Here is a 23738-nt window from a genome sequence, read left to right as displayed (position 1 = left end):
AACAACAATTTACATGAACTTCCATAGCCATCAATACCATTTCCATATATTCCACTACTCATATGCATTAATAGGTCACAATGATAATTTCCCACGACAAACCACATATGTTACTATCACGGTCATTCCGATCACATCAATTCTCATTTCCTTCCATTACTTGTTTCACAATTCTTACCACATAGTACATTCACAATCGCAAACTTGGTTTATTTCTAATTACTTGCATCAATATAGCGAAGGCACAACCACAATCACTCAACCATACCAATCACAGGAATTTCACAAACAAAACACGTAGAAATCACATACCAAGCACTCAAACACCCAAACAAGGCGATTTTACAAGTTCAAAGTTAGCCATACATACCTGGAGCCGAGTTCCCTTTTAACTTCTATTTCCAATTCACCAAATGGTCTATCAACGTCAATCTAGTGCACAAGTTAACGCGTATGACTTAGAAAAGAAGTTCACAATTTCTACTCAAACTTTTTTAGGTTACCAACCCATCTTTGCACCATCTTTTACTCCTACCCAATTACTCTCACTAGGTTTTAGGTTATAGAATGACATGCATGTATGAGTTCAACCATTATTTTCAAAGACCAATGCATGAGACTCCCCCCCCCCATAGTTCGAACCAGAAATTCAGTGAAAAGGGCTAGGGATGTTACCTGCAAGAAAAGGGGGATGAAGATAAGCTTGAAATTTCCAGGCCCGGATGGTTTTGAAGAATCAAATTTCGGAGAAGATGACTTTCTCTCTCAAGACCCTCTCTTTCTCTCTCTTATTTTGTGTAGAAGATCGTTAAAAATGAGGGGCTGGGGGTGTTTTATTAAAAAGGGGGTCGGGTATAAAATTTAGAAAATAGAAGCCCGAGCAAGATCTGCGGTCGCATTCTGCGATCGCAGAACTGAAATGCGGTCCGCAGATTGGACCGCAGAATTGCCCCCAAAACTCTGATGATTCTGTTTGGGTCTGCGACAGGAATGCGATCTGTATTCCTGTTATGCGGTCGCATTGTGCGCCGCAAAACTGACCTTAACAAATCCTTGAGGAACTTATGCGACGATTATGCGGTCCGCATATTGGTTATGCGATCGCATAATAGACCGCATTTTCAGCATTAATTTTGACAACTCTTTTGTTCCACTCTGCGGTAGAAATGCGGTCCGCATATCAATTATGCGGTCGCATTTTGGACCGCATCTTGACCTCAAGTTTAACCAAACCACAACTCCACTATGCGGTAGGAATGCGATCCGCATACCAGATCCGCGACCGCATTCTTGACCGCGTAATGGCATTTTCTGGAAAAATTGATTCTTTTGATTTTTTTACAAGCTTAGATCAATACCAAGGGTCCGAACCGCACGCATTCCTAACACATATTCAGAGTTGACACCACAAGATACTAGGTTTTGAGCCAAAAATTTTACGGGGCCTCACAATGCGCTTACGTACCCTTCATCATCAATTCACATAACATCTACAGGCAAAACTTTTTGAGAATAACCGGTTCACCCTCATGAATTCTAGATCTCCATGCGATCACCCAAACTGAACTCGTGGTGACCTTCACGATTACTCTAAGATGTGCTATAATAAATTGACCATAAAATTACCTACTGAATGTATGTGATCACAGGGTGACCATCCTTCTCTCAAGTCTGAACAAAGCCAATGAGGCCAACTATGGCACCCTTTAACAATTCCTTTGCTCCAATTACCACTTATGTTCTTTTCCCGTTATATCAATTCTCCCGCCGTATAATAGCTCATACTTCTAATTAAATCCGTAGACCCCAAATCACCAATCACCAATATTCTCAGATCACTCCAAACTCTCCTTAATCGACTACTCGGCCCTTCGCTGCTTATACTCGGACTCCTAGAAATTTTAGCCACCGCCTGACACTTCCCACGTGTCTTTCCTCATCCTTTGCTGCTCAGTCGCTGCCTTAAATAGAGTTTATCTTCGTGGCACTTGAACCCACAATTGTTGCTGACTTTAAACCTTTCCGAAGGTCATCTTCCTCGAGTAGCACGCGTCCTCACCATCCATGAGAGAATAGAAGGCAAAAGTTTAGGATTGTGATGTCAAAAATCTCGCACGACAGGGAATCAAATGAAGTGAAATTTTTCCTAACGGTTACATAGCCTCTCGTAGATAAGTACAGACGTCTCCGTACCGATCAGCGAGACTCTAATAAACCGGCCTGTGTTCCGTGACTCCTATGAACCTAGAGCTCTGATACCAACTTGTCACGACCCCAGTTCACCCTCCATGACCTTGTCGTGATGGCACCTAGATCCTACAACTAGGTAAGCCTATCAATGCGGAAATAACAACTTAACTTGCGAAATGGTTAAATAAGGCTAAACATATTAAAATATTAACTGCATATAAGGCCGCTCGGCCTATACAACCCAAAAGAAATGCGGAAGTCTACAATTCAATCCCGAAACCCGGAAACTCACGAGAACCACAGGCTAACAGAAACATAGTACGCTGCTCTAACTCCAGAATATCTAAACAACTGAGAGAAAGGGGATAAACTAAAAACTAAAGCTGGAACAGAATAGAGACACCTGGTCTGCGGACGAGCAAACCTCGAAGTCTCCATGTATCTCCTCGCCTCAAGGATAGTGCGCCTGAGAAGAGGTACCTGGATCTGCACATGAAGAACATGTGCAGGAAGGGCATGAGTACACCACAGCGGTACTCAGTAAGTGCCAAGCCTAACCTCGGTCGGGAAGTGACGAGGAAGGTCAGGGCCCTACTAAGATAAAACATAATAAATAATAAGATAACGGAAACAGTTTAAATAAAGTGTACAGCGAGAATCTAAACCAGATAAATAAGGAAGAACAGTAGTAGAAAGCAAGGGTAACAATACAAGGAATACCGCTCTCAACAAGGAATAATAGCCGGGGATCTCTTAGTATCCCGAGGATCTCTTGGTATCCTCATCACATGCACCAGGGATCTCTTGGTATCTCGAGGATCTCTTGGTATCCTCATCATAAACACTGGGGATCTCTTGGTATCCCGAGGATCTCTTGGTATCCTCATCACATGCACCAGGGATCTCTTGGTATCCCGAGGATCTCTTGGTATCCTCATCATAAACACTGGGGATCTCTTGGTATCCCAAGGATCTCTTGGTATCCTCAACATATACACTAGGGATCTCTTGGTATCCCGAGGATCTCTTGGTATCCTCAATAGTATGCTAGGGATCTCTTGGTATCCCGAGGATCTCTTGGTATCCTCAATATATATAAATGTGCCAGGGATCTCTTGGTATCCCGAGGATCTCTTGGTATCCTCAATAATATGCCAGGGATCTCTTGGTATCCCGAGGATCTCTTGGTATCCTCAATATATATAAATGTGCCAGGGATCTCTTGGTATCCCGCACCTCAGTCCAGATCGTAAACACGTGCAGGGGATCTCCCAGGATGCCGTCCCGTAGTCCCAAATTTAAACACAGAATAACAGCTCAAGAGTATCGAAATAAATGCTCAACTCATAACAAGTAACAGTAAATTCTAGCCCTACATACTTCACGAAATACAAACGAAGCAAATTTTAAGCAAGTAGGAAGGCAGGTCAACTAAACATGCTTCTCTAAACTAACACAGACTACAATTGCAAGTAAAATAAAGCAAATAAGAAAGAAACTCAGTCTAAGTATTTAAAGTAAAGCTGGATTTTCAACAATTAGCTCAAGTACGCGCTCGTCACCTCACGTACGAGGCTTTCATTATCAAATATCATGTCCTAAGGGGAAGAGGTCCCCTACACAAGGTTAGACAAGCCACTTACCTCGAACCAGCTCAATATCAACTAGAAACCACGCTCTTGCCACAAGTATCCGACTCCAAATGGCTCAAATATATTCAATTCAATTACACATCGTAAATAACATCGCAAACACCTAGTTTTGCTAATAAATTCAAAGCTACGGTGTAAAATTAGGTGAAATGACCAAAATTCCCTTCATGCCAACGCCCCGGAATCAAATAATTTTCACATTTTCAGAACCCTCGTACTCTCACGAGTCTAACCATATAAAAATCTCCCAAATCGGAGGTCAAATGCTCACTCAAAACTCAATAATTTAGTCGATGAAGTTTTACTCCAAATTATCCAATTTTTGATCCTAAGTTCGAATTCCCATGATGTATTTAACTATATAATGATAAAGTATAACAAAAAGGGATCAAAGAAACGTTACCCAATGATTTTCTCTTCAGAACCCACTCAAAATCGCCTTCTCCCGAGCTCTCAATCGATTTTTCAAACTTATGAAATTAAACCCTCGAAATTGCTATTTCTGAACAGTGATTACCGCTTCTGCGGTCGAGGGACCGCTTCTGCGGTCCCGCTTATGCGGAAAAATGAGTCGCTTCTGCGACTTTTCACTAAAGGACCAACATCCGCTTCTGCGGACCAACAACCGCTTATGCGGTTCGCTTCTGCGGAAAGGCAACCGCTTCTGCGGTTTTCCTTAAAATGCCCAAAACCGCTTCTGCGTTCCTCCACGCCGCATCTGCAGCTCCGCTTCTGCGGTTCCCAAGCCGCAGAAGCGAAAATACCAGAAGAGAAAAACTTCAGCTGCTGCAACACTCCTCAAATTTCTCCGTTAACCACCCGAAATCATCCCTAGGCCCCCGGGACCTCAACCAAAAGCACCAATACCACCTAATACCTTATTTGAACTGGTATCAATCCTTAAAACACCTAAAACAACACCGGGAACCCGATTAAATCAATGATTCAAGCCTAAGAACTTCAAATTTCTTCTAGATACGCTTTCGATCAAAAACCTAACCAAAACACGTCCGAATGACCTTAAATTTTGCACACACATCCCAAATGACATGACGGAGCTACTGTAACTTCTGGAATTCCATTCCGATCCTCGGATCAAAAACTCACTATCGGACCGGAACTTCAAAAAAATACAAACTTCGGCATTTCAAGCCTAAATGAGCTACGGACTTCCAAAATACATTCCGAACACGCTCCGAACCCCGAAATCACCTAACGGAGCTAACGGAATCATCGGATTTCCATTCCGAGGTCGCCTTCACACTGTTCCGACTACGGACCACTTTTCCACACTTAAGCTCTCATTTAGGAACTAAGTGTCCCAAAACTCTCCGAAACTCAACACCGAACGTCCCGGCAAACCAAAATAGCAGAAATGAACTTAGGGGAAGCAGTTAATAGGGGATCGGGGCGTAAATTATTAAGACGACCGGCAGGGTTGTCACATCCTCCTACACTTAAACATTCGTTCGTCCTCGAACGAGCATAGAGAACATACCTGAAGTAGTGAAAAGATGAGGGTAACTGCTGCGCATATCCTGCTCGGTCTCCCAAGTCGCCTCCTCGGCCGGCTGCCCCCGCCACTGAACCTTCACTGAAGCTATGTTCTTTGACCTCAACTTCCTGATCCGCCTGCCCAATATAGCCACTGGCTCCTCAACATAGGATAGATCCTTGTCCAACTGGACTGAACTGAAATCCAACACGTGCGACGAATCACCGTGATACCTCCGGAGCATCGAAACATGAAATACCGGATGAACTCCGGCCAAACTGGGAGGCAAGGCAAGCTCATAGGCAACCTCCCCAACTCGCCGCAAGATCTCAAAAGGGCCAATAAACCTCGGACTCAACTTTCCTTTCTTCCCAAACCTCATGACGCCTTTCATAGGCGAGACCCAAAGCAGAACCCGCTCACCAACCATATATGAACATCACGAACCTTCCTGTCCGCGTAACTCTTCTGTCTAGACTGGGCTGTATGGAGTCTATCCTGAATCGTCTTAAACTTTTCCAATGCATCCTGTACCAACTCTGTGCCCAATAGCCTGCCCTCACCCGGCTNGAAACACTGACCGCTTCTGCGGCTCCCTTTAAAAATCCCAGCTTCCGCTCCTGCGGTTACCATCTCGCAGAAGCGGATCCGCTTCTGCGGAAATCCTACTGCTTCTGCGGTTTCCTAGAGGGTGACCAAAAGTCGCTTCTGCGACGCCCAAGGCCGCTTCTGCGGCTCCGCTTCTGAAGCGAAAATACCAGAAGGAAAAAAAAATACCAGCTGCTGCAACACTTAGAGATTTCCTCCGTTAACCACCCGAAATCAACCCGAGGCCCCCGGGACCTCAACCAAAAGCACTAATACCACCTAATATTTTATTCAAACTGGTACCAATCTTGAAAACACCTAAAACAACGCCGGAAACCCGAATTAATCAAAGATTTAAGCCTAAGAACTTCAAATTTCTTCCAAATACAATTTCGATCAAAAACATAACCAAAACAGGTCCGAATGACCTGAAATTTTGCGCGCACACCCCAAATGACATGACAGAGCTACTGCAACTTTCGGAATTCCATTACGATCCTCGGATCAAAAACTCACTATCGGACCGGAACTTAAAAAATACAAACTTCGGCATTTCAAGCCTAAATGAACTACGGACTTCCAAAATACATTCCGAACACACTCCTAACCCCGGAATCACCTAACGGAGCTAACGGAACCATCGGATTTCCATTCCAAGGTCGTCTTCACACTGTTCCGACTACGGACCATTTTTCAACACTTAAGCTCTCATTTAGGGACTAAGTGTCCCAAAACACTCCGAATCCTAACACCGAACGTCCCGGCAAACCAAAATAGCAGAAATGAACTTAGGGGAAGCAGCTAAGGGGGGATCGGGGCGTAAATTCCAAATACGACCGGCCGGGTCGTTACACCTTCGCACCCTAAAGCTGATCTAACAAATCTCAATTCAAGGAAATGGATACTTGTTCTCGATATTAAACTTATTCAGCTAATGATAACCAATGCACATCCACATGGAACCATCCTTCTTATTTACAAATAACACTGATTCACCCCAAGGAGAGACACTCGGTCCAATGAATCCTTACACAAACCTACAACTGCTCTTTCAAGTCCTTCATCTCATTTGGAGCCATAGAGTATGGTGGAACTGAATTGGGTTGCGTGCTCGAAACCAAATCAATGCAAAAGTCAATATTCCTGTCGGGTGGCATGCCCGATAAATCGCAATAAATACCTCTGGGAACTCCCTTACTACCGGTACTGAGTCCATAAAAGGAACCTCTGCGCTAGAATCTAATATGTAAGCCATATATTCTAGTTACCCCTTCTCAACCATGCGTTGAGCCTTTAAGAATGATACCACCCTACTCGTAGAATGGCCAAGGGTCCATCTCCGCTCTAATCTAGGAAACCCTATCATAGCTAAGGTTACAGTCTTGGCGTGATAATCAATGATAGCATGATATAGGGACAATCTCGAAATCCACCACATCCAATAATAAGAGGTCAACTACGTTATCAAAGCCATTAATGGTAACCACTTAAGAGCGATACACTCGATCTACCATTATATAATCCCCAACGGGTATAAACGTAGAAACAATAATATCAAGAGAATTACGAGGCATTCGCCAATACAATGCACAATATGAAAACGCATAAGAATATGTAGAACCTGGATCAAAGAACACCGAGGCATCTCTATGACATACTAAGATAGTACTTGTAATAAATGCACCAAACGACTCTGCCTCAAGCCTACTCGAAGAATTAATCTGAAAACGTCATGGCAACCATTGAAGATTGCTTAAGTTTGAATTCAAAAATTTGGGTTTTCAAAATTGAAATTTATTTCAAGTGAGTATTGTTGGAATAGATTGGGTACATCTTAAGGAGTGTGAATCCCAATTTCGGGATGATTTGGTGGAGATTTTAGGCAGTTTTAATTGAAAATTGAGCCAAATTCGAAGTACAGAAGATGAACATGGAAGAAGATGATATGTGTATCTCACTGTGTATCTCACGTGTATCTTTATCACTTGTATATCAAATATGTATCTCATGTATATCCATGTATACCTATATGTGAGATACATGTTTGATTCATGTCATAGAGAAATTTTTAAACTCGATTTCAACTACGAATTTGATTCAAAACTAGTCCAAATCACCTCCAATCATTCTAAAATATTGTATATTGACTCATCTATTTATTTTCAATGAAATTTAATTTTGCCCATTAAAAAGGTCCCTTTTTGCTTAGGTTATTGGAATGCTGTATATTTTTTTCTTTATGTTTCATCACCTTGTTTGCTACCTCATCCATGAAATTTTCTTTCCATCTTGCATCTAATGTTACTGATCACGCTTAAAAATATGGAAGGAGATCTTTGCACATGTCTCTCGGCGAGAATGAATCTTTATTTATCTGGGTTTTCAATTTTTATAGGCGCTTGACTAATTTCGGTAAGTTTGTGACTAATTGCTAGAGCGTAAGATTCTCAATCTACATGTTTAGTTATATTCAGAGAAATCTTTCAATCTCTATTCGCCTATTTTAGTAATTTAAACCCTATGTTTCCATGAGAATAGATGTAATAAGAACAACATAATAAATTCATGTAATTAATTCTTAAGCAAGACACATAGGTAGTATAGTATATTTCTATCCTATTTGTGAATCATGTCTTAGCGACTAGGTTCATGAACTTGTCCTATTCAATCTTATTGCAATTAAAAGATCCTTTTTTCAAGTTAAAATCAAGATGCATATATAGTGTCGTATTGGTGATTAGTAATCAAACAATTAGCCTCAAGAAAACATCAAACTTAAACATTCATGTCAAGATCTCATAAGTCATAACCCTAGAAATTAGGAGTCTAAGCACACGTAGCCATAATAACAATCTCAAATAGTTCCCAAAATAATATAGAAATCACTAGATGGAAGGAAAAAGAAAGAACTCTACAACCAAGTTGAGCTCCAAATCGCCTCTTGCTTCCTCTGCATTCTTCTCTCTGCTGGGTTAGGAGCTTTTAAATTGGGCAAAAATCCCATTTTGACCATAACACACTCAAAGCTTCCCCCATAATTCGTTCTTCACGCCATACTTGCATTATTGCTCGACTACGGCGAGGATGTAAATGACCTTCACAAGGTACTTGCGCTTTAAACTCAATTGTCCTGTAATCTCTTTTTCTCGAGGTCATCCAAAGATGTTGCTGCTCGCGCCAATCATGCTATAGTGTGACTTGAATTTGGCATGGGGCCTCCCTTTACCCGATATTCACATGATGGACCGAGACAATGCTGGCCAGGCTTCAAAATTGGTGCTCCACGCTATACTCGTGCCGTAGTGTAAGCTGTTTGTGCTCCAGGTCCTTCGCGGGCGATAATTGCAAAGTGCGCAACTTCCCCGGAGCCTCATTTTATCCATTTTGGTCCAAATTGTTCCTGGATTGCCGTTAATAACTTCATAAGCCCACAAAAGCAAACAATTAAGCATAGTTGGGCATATTTAACACAAAAAACACTCAAAGGACAGTAAAAATAGGATGCTTTTGCAATTTTTAGAAATAAATAAATATGCCCAACATCAATAGGTAACTTGCTTTTGCAGTTTTCACAGCACAAAGTGGAATTCAAGAAGAAAGACCAAGACCGAAGCTCCAAGGAACAAGCATCAAAGAGCAAAGTGGCTGCCCCAAGGCGAATGGCGATCACACACCATCACTGGACAGCATAGGGCGATTACCACACCAGCCCATTTAATTTATTTTATTGAATTTGTGGTCTAAGGGTCATTTAAGGTAATTACTTATGTCTTATGTAACCCTTAGTATATATAGTTGTTGTTAGGGTCTTTAGCCTTTTAGACTTTGATGATATTAGAAAGCTCTTGTAAGAATTGGCTATGCCTTTGTTGCTTGAAAACTACAATGGAGCTTGTTTGAGGAATCATTCCTTTTGACGGATCATTCCTCTTTAGGGTTTCATAAAATTAGGTGCTACTTTGACTCTATAATAGAAGGTATTATTTGGTTCTCTTTACCATTTATTGGCTATTATAATCAAGTTTATGTCTAATTTCATTCTTCTTTTTCTCTTTTCTATTGCTAATCTTGTTTTCGTATTTCCTTGCCTATATCACGAAGATGTGGTAAGAAAGAGGTTTTAGAATAGAATATGGAGTACAAAAGGCGCCATAGTAACTTGAATCACTTGGTGGGTAGCATGAAATGCAATTCTAGTGGTTGATAATCTACGGGGAGGAGGATCGTCGTCAGTTTTTATTGTATGTGTAGGGAGCGCGGTGAAGAGAAACCATTTTTATCATTGCTATCCTACTGTGGAGTTTACTTTTCTCGATATATAATATTAGTGAGATATTCCGAGAAGAGTAGTGGAGACAGGCGAGTTGGAAGAGAAAGAAGCAACATTCAGAATAGCATCATTAGGCCTCTTTTAGACAATCTGGAGTGAGAGGAATAGAAGATGATCTATAATATAGAATGGGATGTGGGGAGTGACGAGATACCTTTAGTTTAAATATTCTTTTGACAAAAAGAAGAAAGACCTTTTCATAAAGACAGTTGGGTAGGGATAGAGAAGAATAAGTACATAAGTTTTTTTTTTTTTGGTAATTAAATCTTTCATTTACCAGGGAAAATATTTACAAGTAAATCAAACCCTTACATAATTGCCTATCATACTAAATTCTCCCCATACCACCTTTTTAATATCTACATCTATTACACTGGATACCAATTTAAGCTACGCAGAATTTTCTCTACTTTCCTGTTGCTACGATAGTGTATCTCTTGGATTATCAGCTTACAAACTGTCTCCCATCCTCTTGTCTTGTTTTTAAAGATTCGACCATTTCTTTCCTGCCACACATAATATATTGTAGCTGCCAACACCATCTTGTATATTTCAGCTGCTGCATTTCTTCTCTTGGCCCATTTCTCTGCCCACTTTAGCTCTTCATCCCATCCTTGTACTGATTTGTCAATGCCTTGCCATTCTAACAGTTTACTCCACAATACATTTGCATATGGACATTCAAAGAATAAGTGCTGTATGGTTTCCTTTTCACTGTTGCACAGGATACAATCTTGATCAACTGATACTCCCCATCTTTGCAATCTATCCTTTGTATATAATCTTCCATGTGCTGTCATAGTTAGTACAAAGTTCCATCTGGGGCATCCACCATTGTGACATACTATTTTCCTCCAACTTACTTTCTCAAACGTACCTCGCAACCTGTGGTAAATATGTTTGACAGAACAGTTGTTCATATTTGTGATAACATCCTGGCTGAATCCTGCTTCCATCATAGTCTTCTGTGCCCTCATGATCTTGCTTACCATCCATGAAGCTTGTTTTAACTGTATTTTCCAAATGTTCCTTCCACTAATGTAATAACTATGTACCCACTGTATCCACAGCTTCTTCTTCTCTTTACATAAGTTCCAAAATTGCTTACATATAGCAGCTTTGTTCCAGATTGCTATATTCATGACATTGAATCCACCTGCTGACTTGGGAAGACATATTTTCTCCCATACTAATAGTGCTTTTTTTGAAATTGTACTTTCTCCGGTCCATAGGAAGCTTCTGCATATTGACTCAATTAGTTTTGTGATCTTCTTTGGTAGGACAAATATTTGAGCCCAGTAGGTTTGAATGGAGAACAGAATACTTTTTATGAGTTGAATCTTTCCTGCATAGGACAAGAATTTTGCAGTCCATGAAGTAATTCTTCCCACTATTTTATCAATAAGTGGTTGACACTGAGCTATGGATATTCTTTTGGAGCTCAGTGGTGCACCAAGGTATCTAACTGGTAGTACACCTCTCTGAATTCCTAGAAATTCTAGGATCTCCTCCTGCTCTTCATTTGTGACTCCTCCAAAGAAAATTGAGCTTTTGTTTTTATTAATCATCAATCCAGAGGCTTTTGAGAACTCCATAAAGCATTGAAACAGTATTTTAACTGATCCAATATCTCCCCTGCAAAACAATAAAAGATCGTCAGCAAAACCAAGTTGCAAGATTTGCATCTTAGCACACTTGGGGTGGAAGTTGAAATTTGGGATCTCAGCCAGTTTCTTTAGTTTCCTTGTCAAGTGTTCCATTGCAAGCACAAATAAAAATGGTGAGAGGGGGTCCCCTTGTCTCAATCCTTTCCTAGCCTCAAATGGCTTAGTTAGTGCACCATTAATCATGATTGTATATGTGACAGTTTCCATACAGTTCATGATCCATCTTACAAACTGCTCTTGGAATGCTAATGCATGTAATATTTGTTCCATAAAAGCCTATTCTATTGAATCATAGGCTTTTTGCATATCCAATTTCATCATACATCTAGGTGATACCCCTTTTCTCCAATATCCTTTCACTAGCTCATGACTCAGAATAATATTATCTGTGATTACTCTGCTAGGAACAAAAGCTGCCTGTGTACTATCAATCAGTATGTTCATTACACTTTGTAGCATCTTGGTAAGAATCTTTGATATCACTTTGTACAAGACTGTACAACATGAAATAGGCCTATACTTTGACTTTAGGAATTAAGGTAATGGCAGTGCAGTTGATAGGCCTGAACACTTGTGCTGAGTCAAAAAATTCCAACACAGCCTTTGTCACATCCTGTCCAATGATTGGCCAGGATTTCTTGAAGAAAACAGCATTTAGCCCATCGTATCCAGGGGCTTTTAGATCACTAATATCCTTCATTGCTTCCCATATTTCTTCCTTGGACACTTGCTTGATAAGCTGTAGTTGTTGTTCCCTATTCAATATTGCCCCCATTTTCATATCATTTAGATTAATAGCTGGAAGATTATCTGCTCTTGAACCCAATAACTTCTTGTAGTACCCCATGATTTCTGCCTCTATATCTTCCTCCAACACTAGCTGGTCCCCCATGTCATTAGTTAGTATTTGTATTCCATTCAAATTACTTCTATTCTTCATCTGAGCAAAGAAATAAGCTGAGTTTGAATCCCCCAGCTTCAACCATTGCACTCTTGATCTTTGTCTATATATGCTTTCCTCAATCAGTACCCATTTTTCTAGATCCCCCTTCAATGCTTTTTCCTTCTCAATTAGCTCTAGCTTCTGTAGATTGGAACTCATTTCTTCTTGTACTGACTGAAGCTCCTTCCTGATCCCTTTAATTCTCTCATCAACTCCTTTTTAATGATGTATGTTAATCTCTTTAATAGCCTCCTTTACCTTCTTGAGCTTATTCCATACTACTTGCATCATACCACCAGTATTCCTTCCTTCCCAGGCTTGTTCAACTTTCTGTATGAATTGATGATGATCAGCTATACAATTGAAGAATCTGAATGGTCTATTCTTCTTCCCCTGCACTTGTGTTATCATTAGCTTTAATGGTGAATGATTAGACACTAATGGCTCTAAGACCTGTACTTTCATATTAGGCATTATCATCATCCAGGCTACATTTACTAATCCCCTATCTATTCTACTATAAGTGTGATTGTTAGTCCATGTATAATTCCTTCCCACATATTGTAATTCATGCATCCCTGTATCAAGCATATATTCCTTAAAATCTCTTGTTTCCATATCTTGTACCTCAATACCATGCTGTCTGTCTTGTGCCTGAAGAACAGCATTATAATCCCCCATTGCTAACCAGGGCCCCTGTTGTAAACTATGTATCTGTCTCAACTTCCTCCACATACTTAGACTATCTTTGATAGTATGTAATCCATATATTGCTGAAAACCCAAATGTGAATGCCTTTGATATGATTCTAATCTGACCATGTATCAACTGCTCATCAACTTCTTCTGGATCAAAATCATAAATTCTAGGATCCCATATTACCCGTATTCTACTTTTATTGCTTGGACTAGAATTTGATATCCACTGCCAACCAGGTGCTATCTTTTTGATTATATCATTGGTTCTGTGCTCCTTTACTCTATGTTCCACCAACGCTATTAGAGCTTTATTATTACCTTTTCTAAACTCCTTCACCTCCTTTTGCTTATATGTTTTATTCAACCCCCTAATATTCCAAGTTATCACACTCATACTGGTATAAAAACAGGTGCATAATACAGCTCCTGCACCCCTTGACTGCTCATTTGCATTTTGCTTGTACCTGGTTCATCATAATTTGTGTTGTTCTTCAAGCTTTGGGCCTCTTTCTTTCCTGCAACTTCCTGCTCTTCATTTTGTCTGGCCTTAGCTGCCCTTGCTGCTGATTTTCCAAGTACTGTATCCACCCTTCATCCCTCCTTTGTACTTCTTTCTCTGTTGGTTCTGGCTCTCCCAGCTGGCCATTATGTACACCCATATATTATGTACTTTTTACACCTTAGTGCATATCAAATGAAATCCATTTATATCTCAAAATAAATAAACAAAAAAGTATTCTGATTATATTTGCTTCCTAGTCCACTTCCAAACAAGTGCAATATATCATCACATGAAGATGGAAATTTACTCAAAAGCCAGATAGTTTCGCCAAATATCTGGGAATATGATAAGCTCCACATAGAAAGAATAATAAGGAAGAAACAGTCGCACCTGATTCTTCAATATCTTCCATTCAGAGCTGATGAATTGTTGCAATAGTTCATTTTGGTCCACAGTTTCAGTTTTGTTGCTGAACTGACTAGCAAAAGTTGCACTGCCTAAAAAAGAGAACTGCCAAATAAAAGAAAATATGATTACTCCAAGTATGACCAGTCATAGATATATGCATGCCCAGAGACATACAGACTGGAAAGCCCTGCAATATCCTAATCAATAGGTATATTGGCACTTCTTTTTTATTAAATTCTGAGATATAGGCCAAGGAACTTAAAATAAATTAGTATGCCAAAACTGTAGCATCCAGTAAAACCGAAATGAGACTGATTGGGAAATGGTTCACACCAGTTATATCAGGAAGCTAATCTTAGTATGACAATGGCTGCTGTTTGCAGAACTGGCTAGCCATTAACGTACTTCCATTAACTTCAATACTAAAAAATTAGAGAGAGAGGGAGGGAGAGAGAGAGTGAGAGAGAGATTAAAAACTAGAAAATGATATAAGGCATGATAAAAACAAAAGTAGTTTTTTATCTTCCGAAGTTTTGGACTGACCAATTTTAAAGACTAAGGAAAGAATGTATACCTACTTGAAAGTCCAAGTATGGCTTAAAAGAAAAGGCAGCTACTTTTAAGGACAGACTCTAAGTAGGTCGTCTCTTTTAAAGGTTAACAACGTTAATAATCCTGTTAGTGTCTGACAGAAAATAAGAATATGTGACGCGTTGGGTGAAGTAAACTCATGTAAAGCAGAGGCTGGTGACTGCACATACTTTCTGCCTGCTTGATTTGAAACTCTCTGAGTAGAGAAGGTTCGGTGCAAAACTTGACTGTATAGTTTCTAGAAGCAATACGAGATTTAGTGAACACCAAAAAGTTTAGTGATAATACTTTCCGTAATAAAATTTTTGATAAAGTTACAAAATTTTATTTATTTCCAGAATAAGGAACTTAAGAAAGCTTAACAATTATAATTCCTAACATCCATGATTTGGATTTATCTGAAGCTGAGATGTATTAAATTCAATGATTACATTGGAACGCTTAAGTGCCTCACCTTTCGACAGCAATAGAACCCTAACATAATGTCTTGCTTCTAATTGTCATTTTGGGCATCTACGACCACCTTGCTCACTTATGTTCTTGATAATAGCATATCTGACACATGAATACGAAAATGTGTGAGTACAGAAAGAATCTCTAAATCCGAAATCCAAACTTCTGGAAGAATGATGAAGAGATGATGGTGCTATATGTCATTATTCTTAGAGAAAAGTACAAACAAAGAAGAGGCATATCGTAATGATGGATGATAAATCATTGCAACAGAAGAAAACGCAGTGGGAAAACTAAAACCAAAAAGAAAATAGGGAAAACTTCCATTAGAAAATAACTCAATAAGATTCAACCAAAGACTCTTCACATACCACAGCAAAGCTGACAAAGAGAGGTTACTCATTTGAGAAGGTAGTATCCTCAGGATCATACCCCATCCCTTTCACATGCCGAATCAGAAGTTCCATGAATGAATATATCAAATCAGTTTGGTGATGACTTTGGTCCCTTGCTATAAACAAATGCACCTCATTATTTATTTCTATCCAACTACACCCTGTTTCTTTCAACACGCCGTTGCTATCCATTTTCTCTCTTAACTTTTTAACATTGATCCACATGCCTTTAGACGCAAATATATTTGAAAGTAGGATATATGATCCACTGTCTTTTGGATCAATAGATATCGCCATTGATGCTGCATATTTTCCCAGGTCTATATGACCAGCTTCTCTACACGCACCAAGCAAACTCCTCCACACAATGGCGGCTGGTGGAATGGGCATTTGTTCAATGAATTGCATTGCTTCAACCAGTTTACCAGCCCGACCCAAGAGAGAAACAATGCAAACATAATGCTCTGTTTCTGGTTCAATACCATACCTGGACATGGAAGAGAAGTGATGCAATCCTTCTTCAACAAGCCCTACATGGCTACATGCTGAAAGCACTCCAACAAAAGTGACATTGTTAGGTTTATGTCCATCATTTATCATTTTCTCAAACATATTAATAGCTTCCTTTGCTTCTCCATGTTGTGCATAAGTGGATATCATAGAATTCCAACATGCGATATCTCTCTGGAGAGCGGAATCAAACATCCTCTGTGCTTCTTCCAAGCTTCCACACTTGGAGTACATATCAACCAGTGCATTTGTAACATGCGGATCAAAATCTAGGCCGACTTTTACAATCTGGTTATGAAACTGGAGACCGTGGAGGAGACTTACTAGGTTACTAGAAGAAGCAATGAGGGCAACAAAAGTCAACGTATTTGGCTTTTGCAAACAATGCTGCAATTTTAGGAAGAGCTTTAGAGCCTCTTCATTTTCACACTGTTGTATATACCCAAACAACATAGAATTCCATACAGCAATATCCTTCTCATTTATCTCATTAAATACTTGCCTTGCATCTTTAACAGATGAACATTTTGAGTAAACATCTATTAGGATGCTACAAACAAACATGCCAGCCGAAAAACCAAATTTTATGGTGAGAGCATGAAGTTGCGTACTCAACTCCAAGGAAAAGAGTGAAGCTGAAGCACCAAGCAGGCTAACAAAAGTCAAAAGGCTTGGAAGAATCAGATTATCTCTCATTTCAGCAAATAGTTCAAAAGCTTCATACAGCCTATCCTGCGTTAAACAAGCTTCAATAAGGGCATTATAAGATATTACATCATGATTAACCATACAGTCAAAAGCCTTCCTTGCATCACCAAATGAATCACATTTTGAGTACATATCGATCAAGCTATTCTTCACAAAGCCATCAGAATCAACATTAGCTTTCACGGTATAAGCATGCACTTGTCTTCCCAAATCTAAAGTTTCAAGCGAGCCACAAGAGATAAGTACACTACTGCAAGCAAATCTATCTAGAGTCCAACCCAAACTGTTCATATCTCTAAACATGCTTATGGCTTCCCAGTCAGAAGAATTCTGCATGTACCCAGAGATCATTGTTGTCCAAGAAATAGTGTCAATAACTTCCATTTGATCAAAAACTTTCCTTGCAGTCTTAACCTTACCACACTTCATATAGAAATCAATAAGAACATTAGTCACTGTAACATCCATCTTTGCGCCTCGTCTAAGCACATATGCATGCATTTCCTTTCCTCCTTCAAGATACTCAAGCAACGAACAAGCACCTAAGATACTTGAAACCATATAATTATCAGGAACAACATCAGTCTCCAACATATTTCTCAATAGCTGCAAGGAAAGTTCACTCTTCCCCGCATTTGCACACGCTGCAATTATTGCGGTCCAAGTGGCCGTACTCTTCACGGACAAATCATCAAAAATTAGTCTTGCCGCACCTACATCTCCACCCTTGGAGTAAAAATCGATTAAAGACGTACCAACATACACAAACTGATCAAAACCAGCTTTAAGCACAAAACAATGCAATTGAGCACCTTTCACGGCACTACCTAACCGTCCACAACAGCTAACAACACTAGCCAAGAGAAACTCATTCGGGTCCTCATAACTACTTATAAAGTCAGAGAAGAGCAATAAGGCCTCCTCATAATACCCACTTTGGGTATACATAGTAATCAGTGAAGACCAAGTGATTATATCCCTTTTAGGCATTTTGTCGAACAAAGTACGGGCATATTCCAAACATCCGGCTTTTGAATACGACTGAATAAGGACGTTGTTAAGGAAAATATTGCTTTGAAACCCTGAAACAATCACTTGACTATGGACTTCTTTGTAGTGTAATGCGGAGTTAGCTAGCGAGAATAATAGTTCGCTTAAATAATGCCGTTGGGTTGTTCTGGTACGGGGAGTACTAGGATAGTGTTCTTCAAGCGGAGATGATGATGAGACTGTGAAGCGTCTGAAAAGAGATTGAGCGCTATTTTCGTTGAGGGGTTTTGGACAAGAGGAGTTAAACTGCCAACTTATCCGACACAGTTTTCTCATTGCACGGGAAAACATGCATTTTCTACAAGGAAAACTGGAAATGCAAGATGAAGAAGTTCCAAACTACGTAATTTTTTTGGTTGAAAGAAACTAACTGCCAAATAATTCCATTTTGATTCCTGTTTGCATTAAGGTTCTGTTTTCGACTTGCACCTTTGTGCACGTTGGTGTATTGGGTGATACCCTTTTTTGCTTGAGCCCGACCGGGTTGGGTCCGGTCCGGGGCAAGTCGGGGCCATCGAACCCGACCTGGATGCAAGGTAGAACGACGGCCACGTCTACAACCGAGGTCGAGTCATTTCGAGATCGTTGCAGAGCTCGATATGAGTCACCACCGGATGGAGAAACACACAAGGTCGGAAGCCGGACTCGTAACGGATAACCAAGCGTCGCCGGATATCTCGCCCAAACGTGATTCTCTCAACCACTTCAGGCCATTAAGGCGTAATTACAGGGATCCACGATGTAATTAATTTACCTACCTTATTTTTACCCTTAATCAGAGTGTATAAAAGGGGAGAAGACCCCATAAAGAGGGCATCGAAAAACCATTACACTACAGTACCATCTCTCTCTCAATTCTTGTACGCTATCAAGCACAATTGTTCTAAGCAATATTATATTCTGCGATTATTTACTTTAACAGCAATTGTTGAGTCTTTATCTTTTATTTTCCTCAATCTAAACCTTTTGTATCTTTTAGTTCACGGATCCTTAAAACCCCATATAAATTCAATTGTTATCCGGATTCTAGGGTAAACAGTTTGGCGCCCACCGTGGGGCTAAGGATATTAGTGAGCTCTTTGATACTCTTTCTTGACGCATCACAATACACTGGTTCTTTGCAAAAGAGTCCATCTTACATTCAAATTACCAACTCATAGAATGGCACAATCAATCAACAACGAACTTGAACAGCAGACAGGAAACAATGGAATGCCCGGGCTCGAAAACCCGATAGATGCCGATTCCCGGATGGCGCTCAACACTGATCAGGCCTCCGGATCATCACATAGCGTCCGGGGAGAGGACGATTCGAGGGCCCAGGCAGTCGGCGAAGAGACTATCAACCTTAAAATGATTTTTGACATGCTGCAAGCCCAGCAATCGGCTATAGCTCAGCTCCAGAGCCGGGTCCAGGAGCCTGTCAGGTCCGAGGAGGCTCCCCGTGCAGCTGCAATCATCAATCCGACCCCAGTACAGCCGGAACGGGGTGGGCCGGATGCTGATTCTGCGGTTCTTAGGAGGCTAGAAGAATTGACCGAACGAATCGAAAAGGGGGAGGAAAAGATCGAGGCCAACAATAAAAAAGTAGAAACATACAACTCCAGGGTCGACCAAATACCAGGTGCACCTCCGGTCCTGAAGGGCCTTGACGCTAAAAAGTTTGTACAAAAACCGTTCCCATCCAGTGCCGCCCCAAAACCTATCCCTAAGAAATTTAGAATGCCCGATATCCCGAAGTATAATGGGACCTCGGACCCAAACGAGCATGTGACAGCATACACATGCGCGATTAAGGGAAACGATCTCGAAGATGATGAAATCGAGTCAGTTTTGTTGAAAAAGTTTGGAGAAACCTTGTCCAAGGGGGCAATGACGTGGTATCATAACTTACCGCCAAATTCCATCGATTCGTTCGCCATGTTAGCCGATGCCTTCGTGAAAGCTCACGCCGGGGCGATCAGGGTAGAAACAAGGAAATCCGACCTATTCAAGGTCCGACAGCGCATAAACGAGACACTCCGGGAATTTGTGTCTCGATTTCAAATGGAGAGGATGGATCTTCCCCCAGTCACGGATGACTGGGCAGTACAAGCCTTCACTCAAGGATTGAACGCCAACAGCTCAGCCGCATCCAGGCAATTAAAGCAAAGTCTGATCGAGTTTCCAGCAGTTACGTGGGCAGACATCCATAACCGGTACCAATCGAAGATAAGGGTAGAGGACGACCACAGCGGAGCAAGTTCGGATTCACCATCCACACATAGGAATTTCGATCGACCTCGTAGGGAAAACTACAAAGATTCGAGACCGAACAAGGAAAGATATCGGCCGTATCAGGATGATAGGAGGCCTAAATTTACGAGGAACGACCGCGGCTATGAGAGGAACAGAAGACCGTTACCGAAGGCCAACCTCGGGAAAGCCGTCGATAGACAGGAAGCACCCCGATTGGCTGAATATAATTTCAGTGTCGATTCGGCTACCTTGGTGTCGGCGATCGGACGTATCAAAGAAGCCCGATGGCCCAAACCCGTACAGTCCGATCCATCGAGGAGGGATCCCAAGTTAATATGTAAGTACCACAACACACATGGCCACAGAACCGAAGATTGCAGGCAACTGCGGGAGGAAGTTGCCCGGTTGCTCGATGAAGGTTACCTTCGAGAATTTCTCAGTGATCGGGCCAAAAATCATTACGAAAATCGAGATCGACCAGCCGATAGGAAGGAACCCCGGCACACCATAAACATGATAATTGGAGGGGAAGACGCACCTCAAGTACCAATACTGAAACGTACCAAGATATCGATCACAAGGGAGAAGCGGATCAGGGATTATGCACCAGAGGGAACACTATGTTTTAGCAACGAGGAAATCGATGGACCAGCACAACCCCATAACGACGCTTTGGTAATATCCATGATGGTCCGAGACACTAAAGTCAAGCGTGTCTTGGTCGATCCCGGAAGCTCGGCTAACATAATTCGGTCGTGGGTCGTCGAACAGTTGGGACTGACAGGGCAGATAATTTCTGAGGTAAGAGTATTGAATGGATTTAATATGGCTACGGAGACAACACGAGGGGAAATAACTCTGATGATCGACGTGGGCGGAGTTACAAAAGCGACCAAGTTCTGTGTTATCAAGGGCGATATGAGGTACAACGCCCTGCTCGGAAGACCTTGGATACACGACATCGGGGCCGTACCGTCCACGCTGCACCAAATGCTGAAATTCCCATCTGCCGAGGGGGTCATCACTGTGTACGGGGAGCAATGCGCCGCAAGAGAGATGTTCGCAGTAGATGAGGTGTCCAAGGCAAAATAGCAGTCAAAGTGTAAGCCTCCGGTAAAAGAGGCTGAACCAGAATCTACCTTCGGGGAAGACCTCTTTCTTCCCCGGTCTTTCGTGACTCCGGATGAGTCCGATGCCACCAAATCAACAGTCGAAGAGCTGGAACAGATCCCTATTCGTTCGAGTGCGCCAGACCGAAAGGTATACCTGGGCTCGGGTTTAACTACCGAGCTCAGGAAAAATTTGCTTTCTTTTCTTACTGCTAACGAAGATGTGTTTGCTTGGTCCCATTTGGATATGACAGGCATACCCCCGGAGGTCACGACTCACAAGTTGAGCACAGACCCAAAATTCCGGCCAGTCAAACAAAAGAGAAGGCCCCAATCCGAGGTCAAGCAGGCTTTCATCCACGAGGAGGTAACTAAGCTATTAAACATAGGGTCCATCCGGGAAGTTAAATACCCCGAATGGTTAGCCAACGTAGTTGTAGTACCCAAAAAGGGTAATAAATTAAGAATGTGTATAGATTATAAAGATCTAAATAAAGCTTGCCCCAAGGATTCCTTCCCTTTGCCTAACATCGATCGAATGATCGATGCCACGGCCGGCCACGAGACGCTAAGTTTTCTCGACGCCTATTCCGGATATAATCAGATCCGGATGGATAAGGACGATCAGGAAAAAACGTCCTTCATCACTAAGTATGGCACTTACTGCTATAACGTGATGCCCTTCGGGCTAAAGAACGCCGGGGCCACCTACCAACGCCTAGTTAACAAGATGTTCGAGAATCAATTAGGCAAAACCATGGAAGTTTATATTGATGATATGTTAGTTAAATCCCTGCGCGCAGAGGAACATCTTAGCCATTTGCAGGAAACTTTTGCTATATTAAAGCAATATAACATGAAGCTGAACCCGGAGAAATGCGCGTTCGGGGTCGGATCCGGAAAGTTCCTGGGATTTATGGTGTCCAATAGGGGAATCGAGATCAATCCGGATAAGATTAAGGCAATCGAGGACATAAAGATTGTCGATAACGTAAAGGCCGTCCAACGGCTCACCGGGCGCATAGCTGCTCTAGGCCGGTTCATATCCCGATCCTCGGATAGGAGCCATCAATTTTTCAATCTTCTAAAGAAGAAGAATGATTTCACGTGGGGACCAGAATGCCAGCACGCCCTAGAGGAACTCAAAAGGTACCTTTCTAATCCACCTTTGTTGCATACTCCGAAAATCGGAGAGCCTCTATACCTATACTTGGCCGTATCGGAAGTAGCCGTCAGTGGGGTCCTAGTTAGGGAAGAACAGGGCACCCAGTTCCCCATCTACTACGTAAGTAGGACACTAGGGGAAGCGGAAACGAAGTATCCTCACCTAGAAAAATTGGCATTAGCCCTAATTAGTGCCTCAAGAAAATTGAAGCCATACTTCCAAAGTCACCCCATACATGTTGTAACTACATACCCATTAAGAAATGTCATGCATAAGCCCGAATTGTCCGGCCGGCTGGCCAAGTGGGCCATAGAGGTTAGCGAGTACGATATCCGATATCGACCTCGAACCTCGATTAAGTCGCAAGTATTGGCTGATTTTATCGCCGACTTCACTCCGACCCTTATTCCCCTGGCCGAAAAAGAGCTCCTGCTGAGCTCGGGAACTCCGTCCGGAGTATGGACATTGTTCACGGACGGAGCTTCGAACGTAAAGGGGTCGGGATTGGGGATCATACTAAAACCTCCTACCGGGGACGTCATTAGGCAGTCTATACGGACGAGGAGGTTGACTAACAATGAAGCCGAGTATGAGGCTATGATTGCAGGTTTAGAATTAGCCAGGAGCCTCGGCGCCGAAGTGATCGAAGCCAAGTGCGATTCTCTTCTTGTGGTAAATCAGACGAACAAAACGTTCGAGGCCAGGGAGAGCTGGATGCAAAGGTATGTCGACAAACTCCAAAACACCTTGCACAAATTCAAAGAATGGACTCTCCAACACGTACCCCGAGATCAAAACAGCGAGGCCGATGCCCTCGCCAATCTGGGCTCGACAGTCGAGGACGACGAGCTCGAGTCCGAAAAGGTGGTACAGCTAATGAGGTCGGTCGTAGAAGAAGGGCACGCCGAGGTCAACTCAACTAGCCTTACTTGGGACTGGAGAAACAGGTATGTGGACTATCTAAAAACAGGAAAACTCCCACAGGACCCCAAAGAATCAAGGGCATTGAGAACAAAAGCGGCCCGTTTTTGTTTGGCCGAGGACGG

General features: G+C 41.7%; 3 protein-coding genes across 4 annotated transcripts; all 3 read right to left on the bottom strand.

Annotated features, from left to right (window-relative positions):
* Positions 2641–18595, bottom strand: LOC109228575 (pentatricopeptide repeat-containing protein At4g39530). 2 transcript variants are annotated; one of them, XM_019393718.1, is made up of 4 exons: positions 15889–18595; positions 15519–15619; positions 14456–14575; positions 2641–2676 (listed from the first exon to the last, which is right to left on the bottom strand). In XM_019393718.1, exon 1 carries the CDS (start codon positions 18469–18471, stop codon positions 15913–15915), a length of 2559 nt encoding a protein of 852 aa, XP_019249263.1. In that variant the 5' UTR covers positions 18472–18595; the 3' UTR covers positions 2641–2676; positions 14456–14575; positions 15519–15619; positions 15889–15912. The 2 variants fall into 2 exon arrangements, with proteins under 2 accessions (XP_019249263.1, XP_019249253.1); XM_019393708.1 differs by lacking the exon at positions 2641–2676 and adding an exon at positions 8677–9325.
* LOC109237286 lies at positions 12437–13024 on the bottom strand. The gene has a single exon (XM_019403579.1). It carries the CDS (start codon positions 13022–13024, stop codon positions 12437–12439), a length of 588 nt encoding a protein of 195 aa, XP_019259124.1.
* On the bottom strand, positions 13085–13957 carry LOC109237277. Its single transcript, XM_019403571.1, has one exon. The coding sequence runs from the start codon at positions 13955–13957 to the stop codon at positions 13085–13087; it is 873 nt and encodes a 290-aa protein (XP_019259116.1).

The sequence above is a fragment of the Nicotiana attenuata genome, chromosome 1, assembly GCF_001879085.1.
Source record: "Nicotiana attenuata strain UT chromosome 1, NIATTr2, whole genome shotgun sequence".
NCBI lineage: Eukaryota > Viridiplantae > Streptophyta > Magnoliopsida > Solanales > Solanaceae > Nicotiana > Nicotiana attenuata.
The sequence above is the reverse complement of the archived record's forward strand: the minus strand, read 5'-3'. Positions and strand labels throughout refer to the sequence as shown.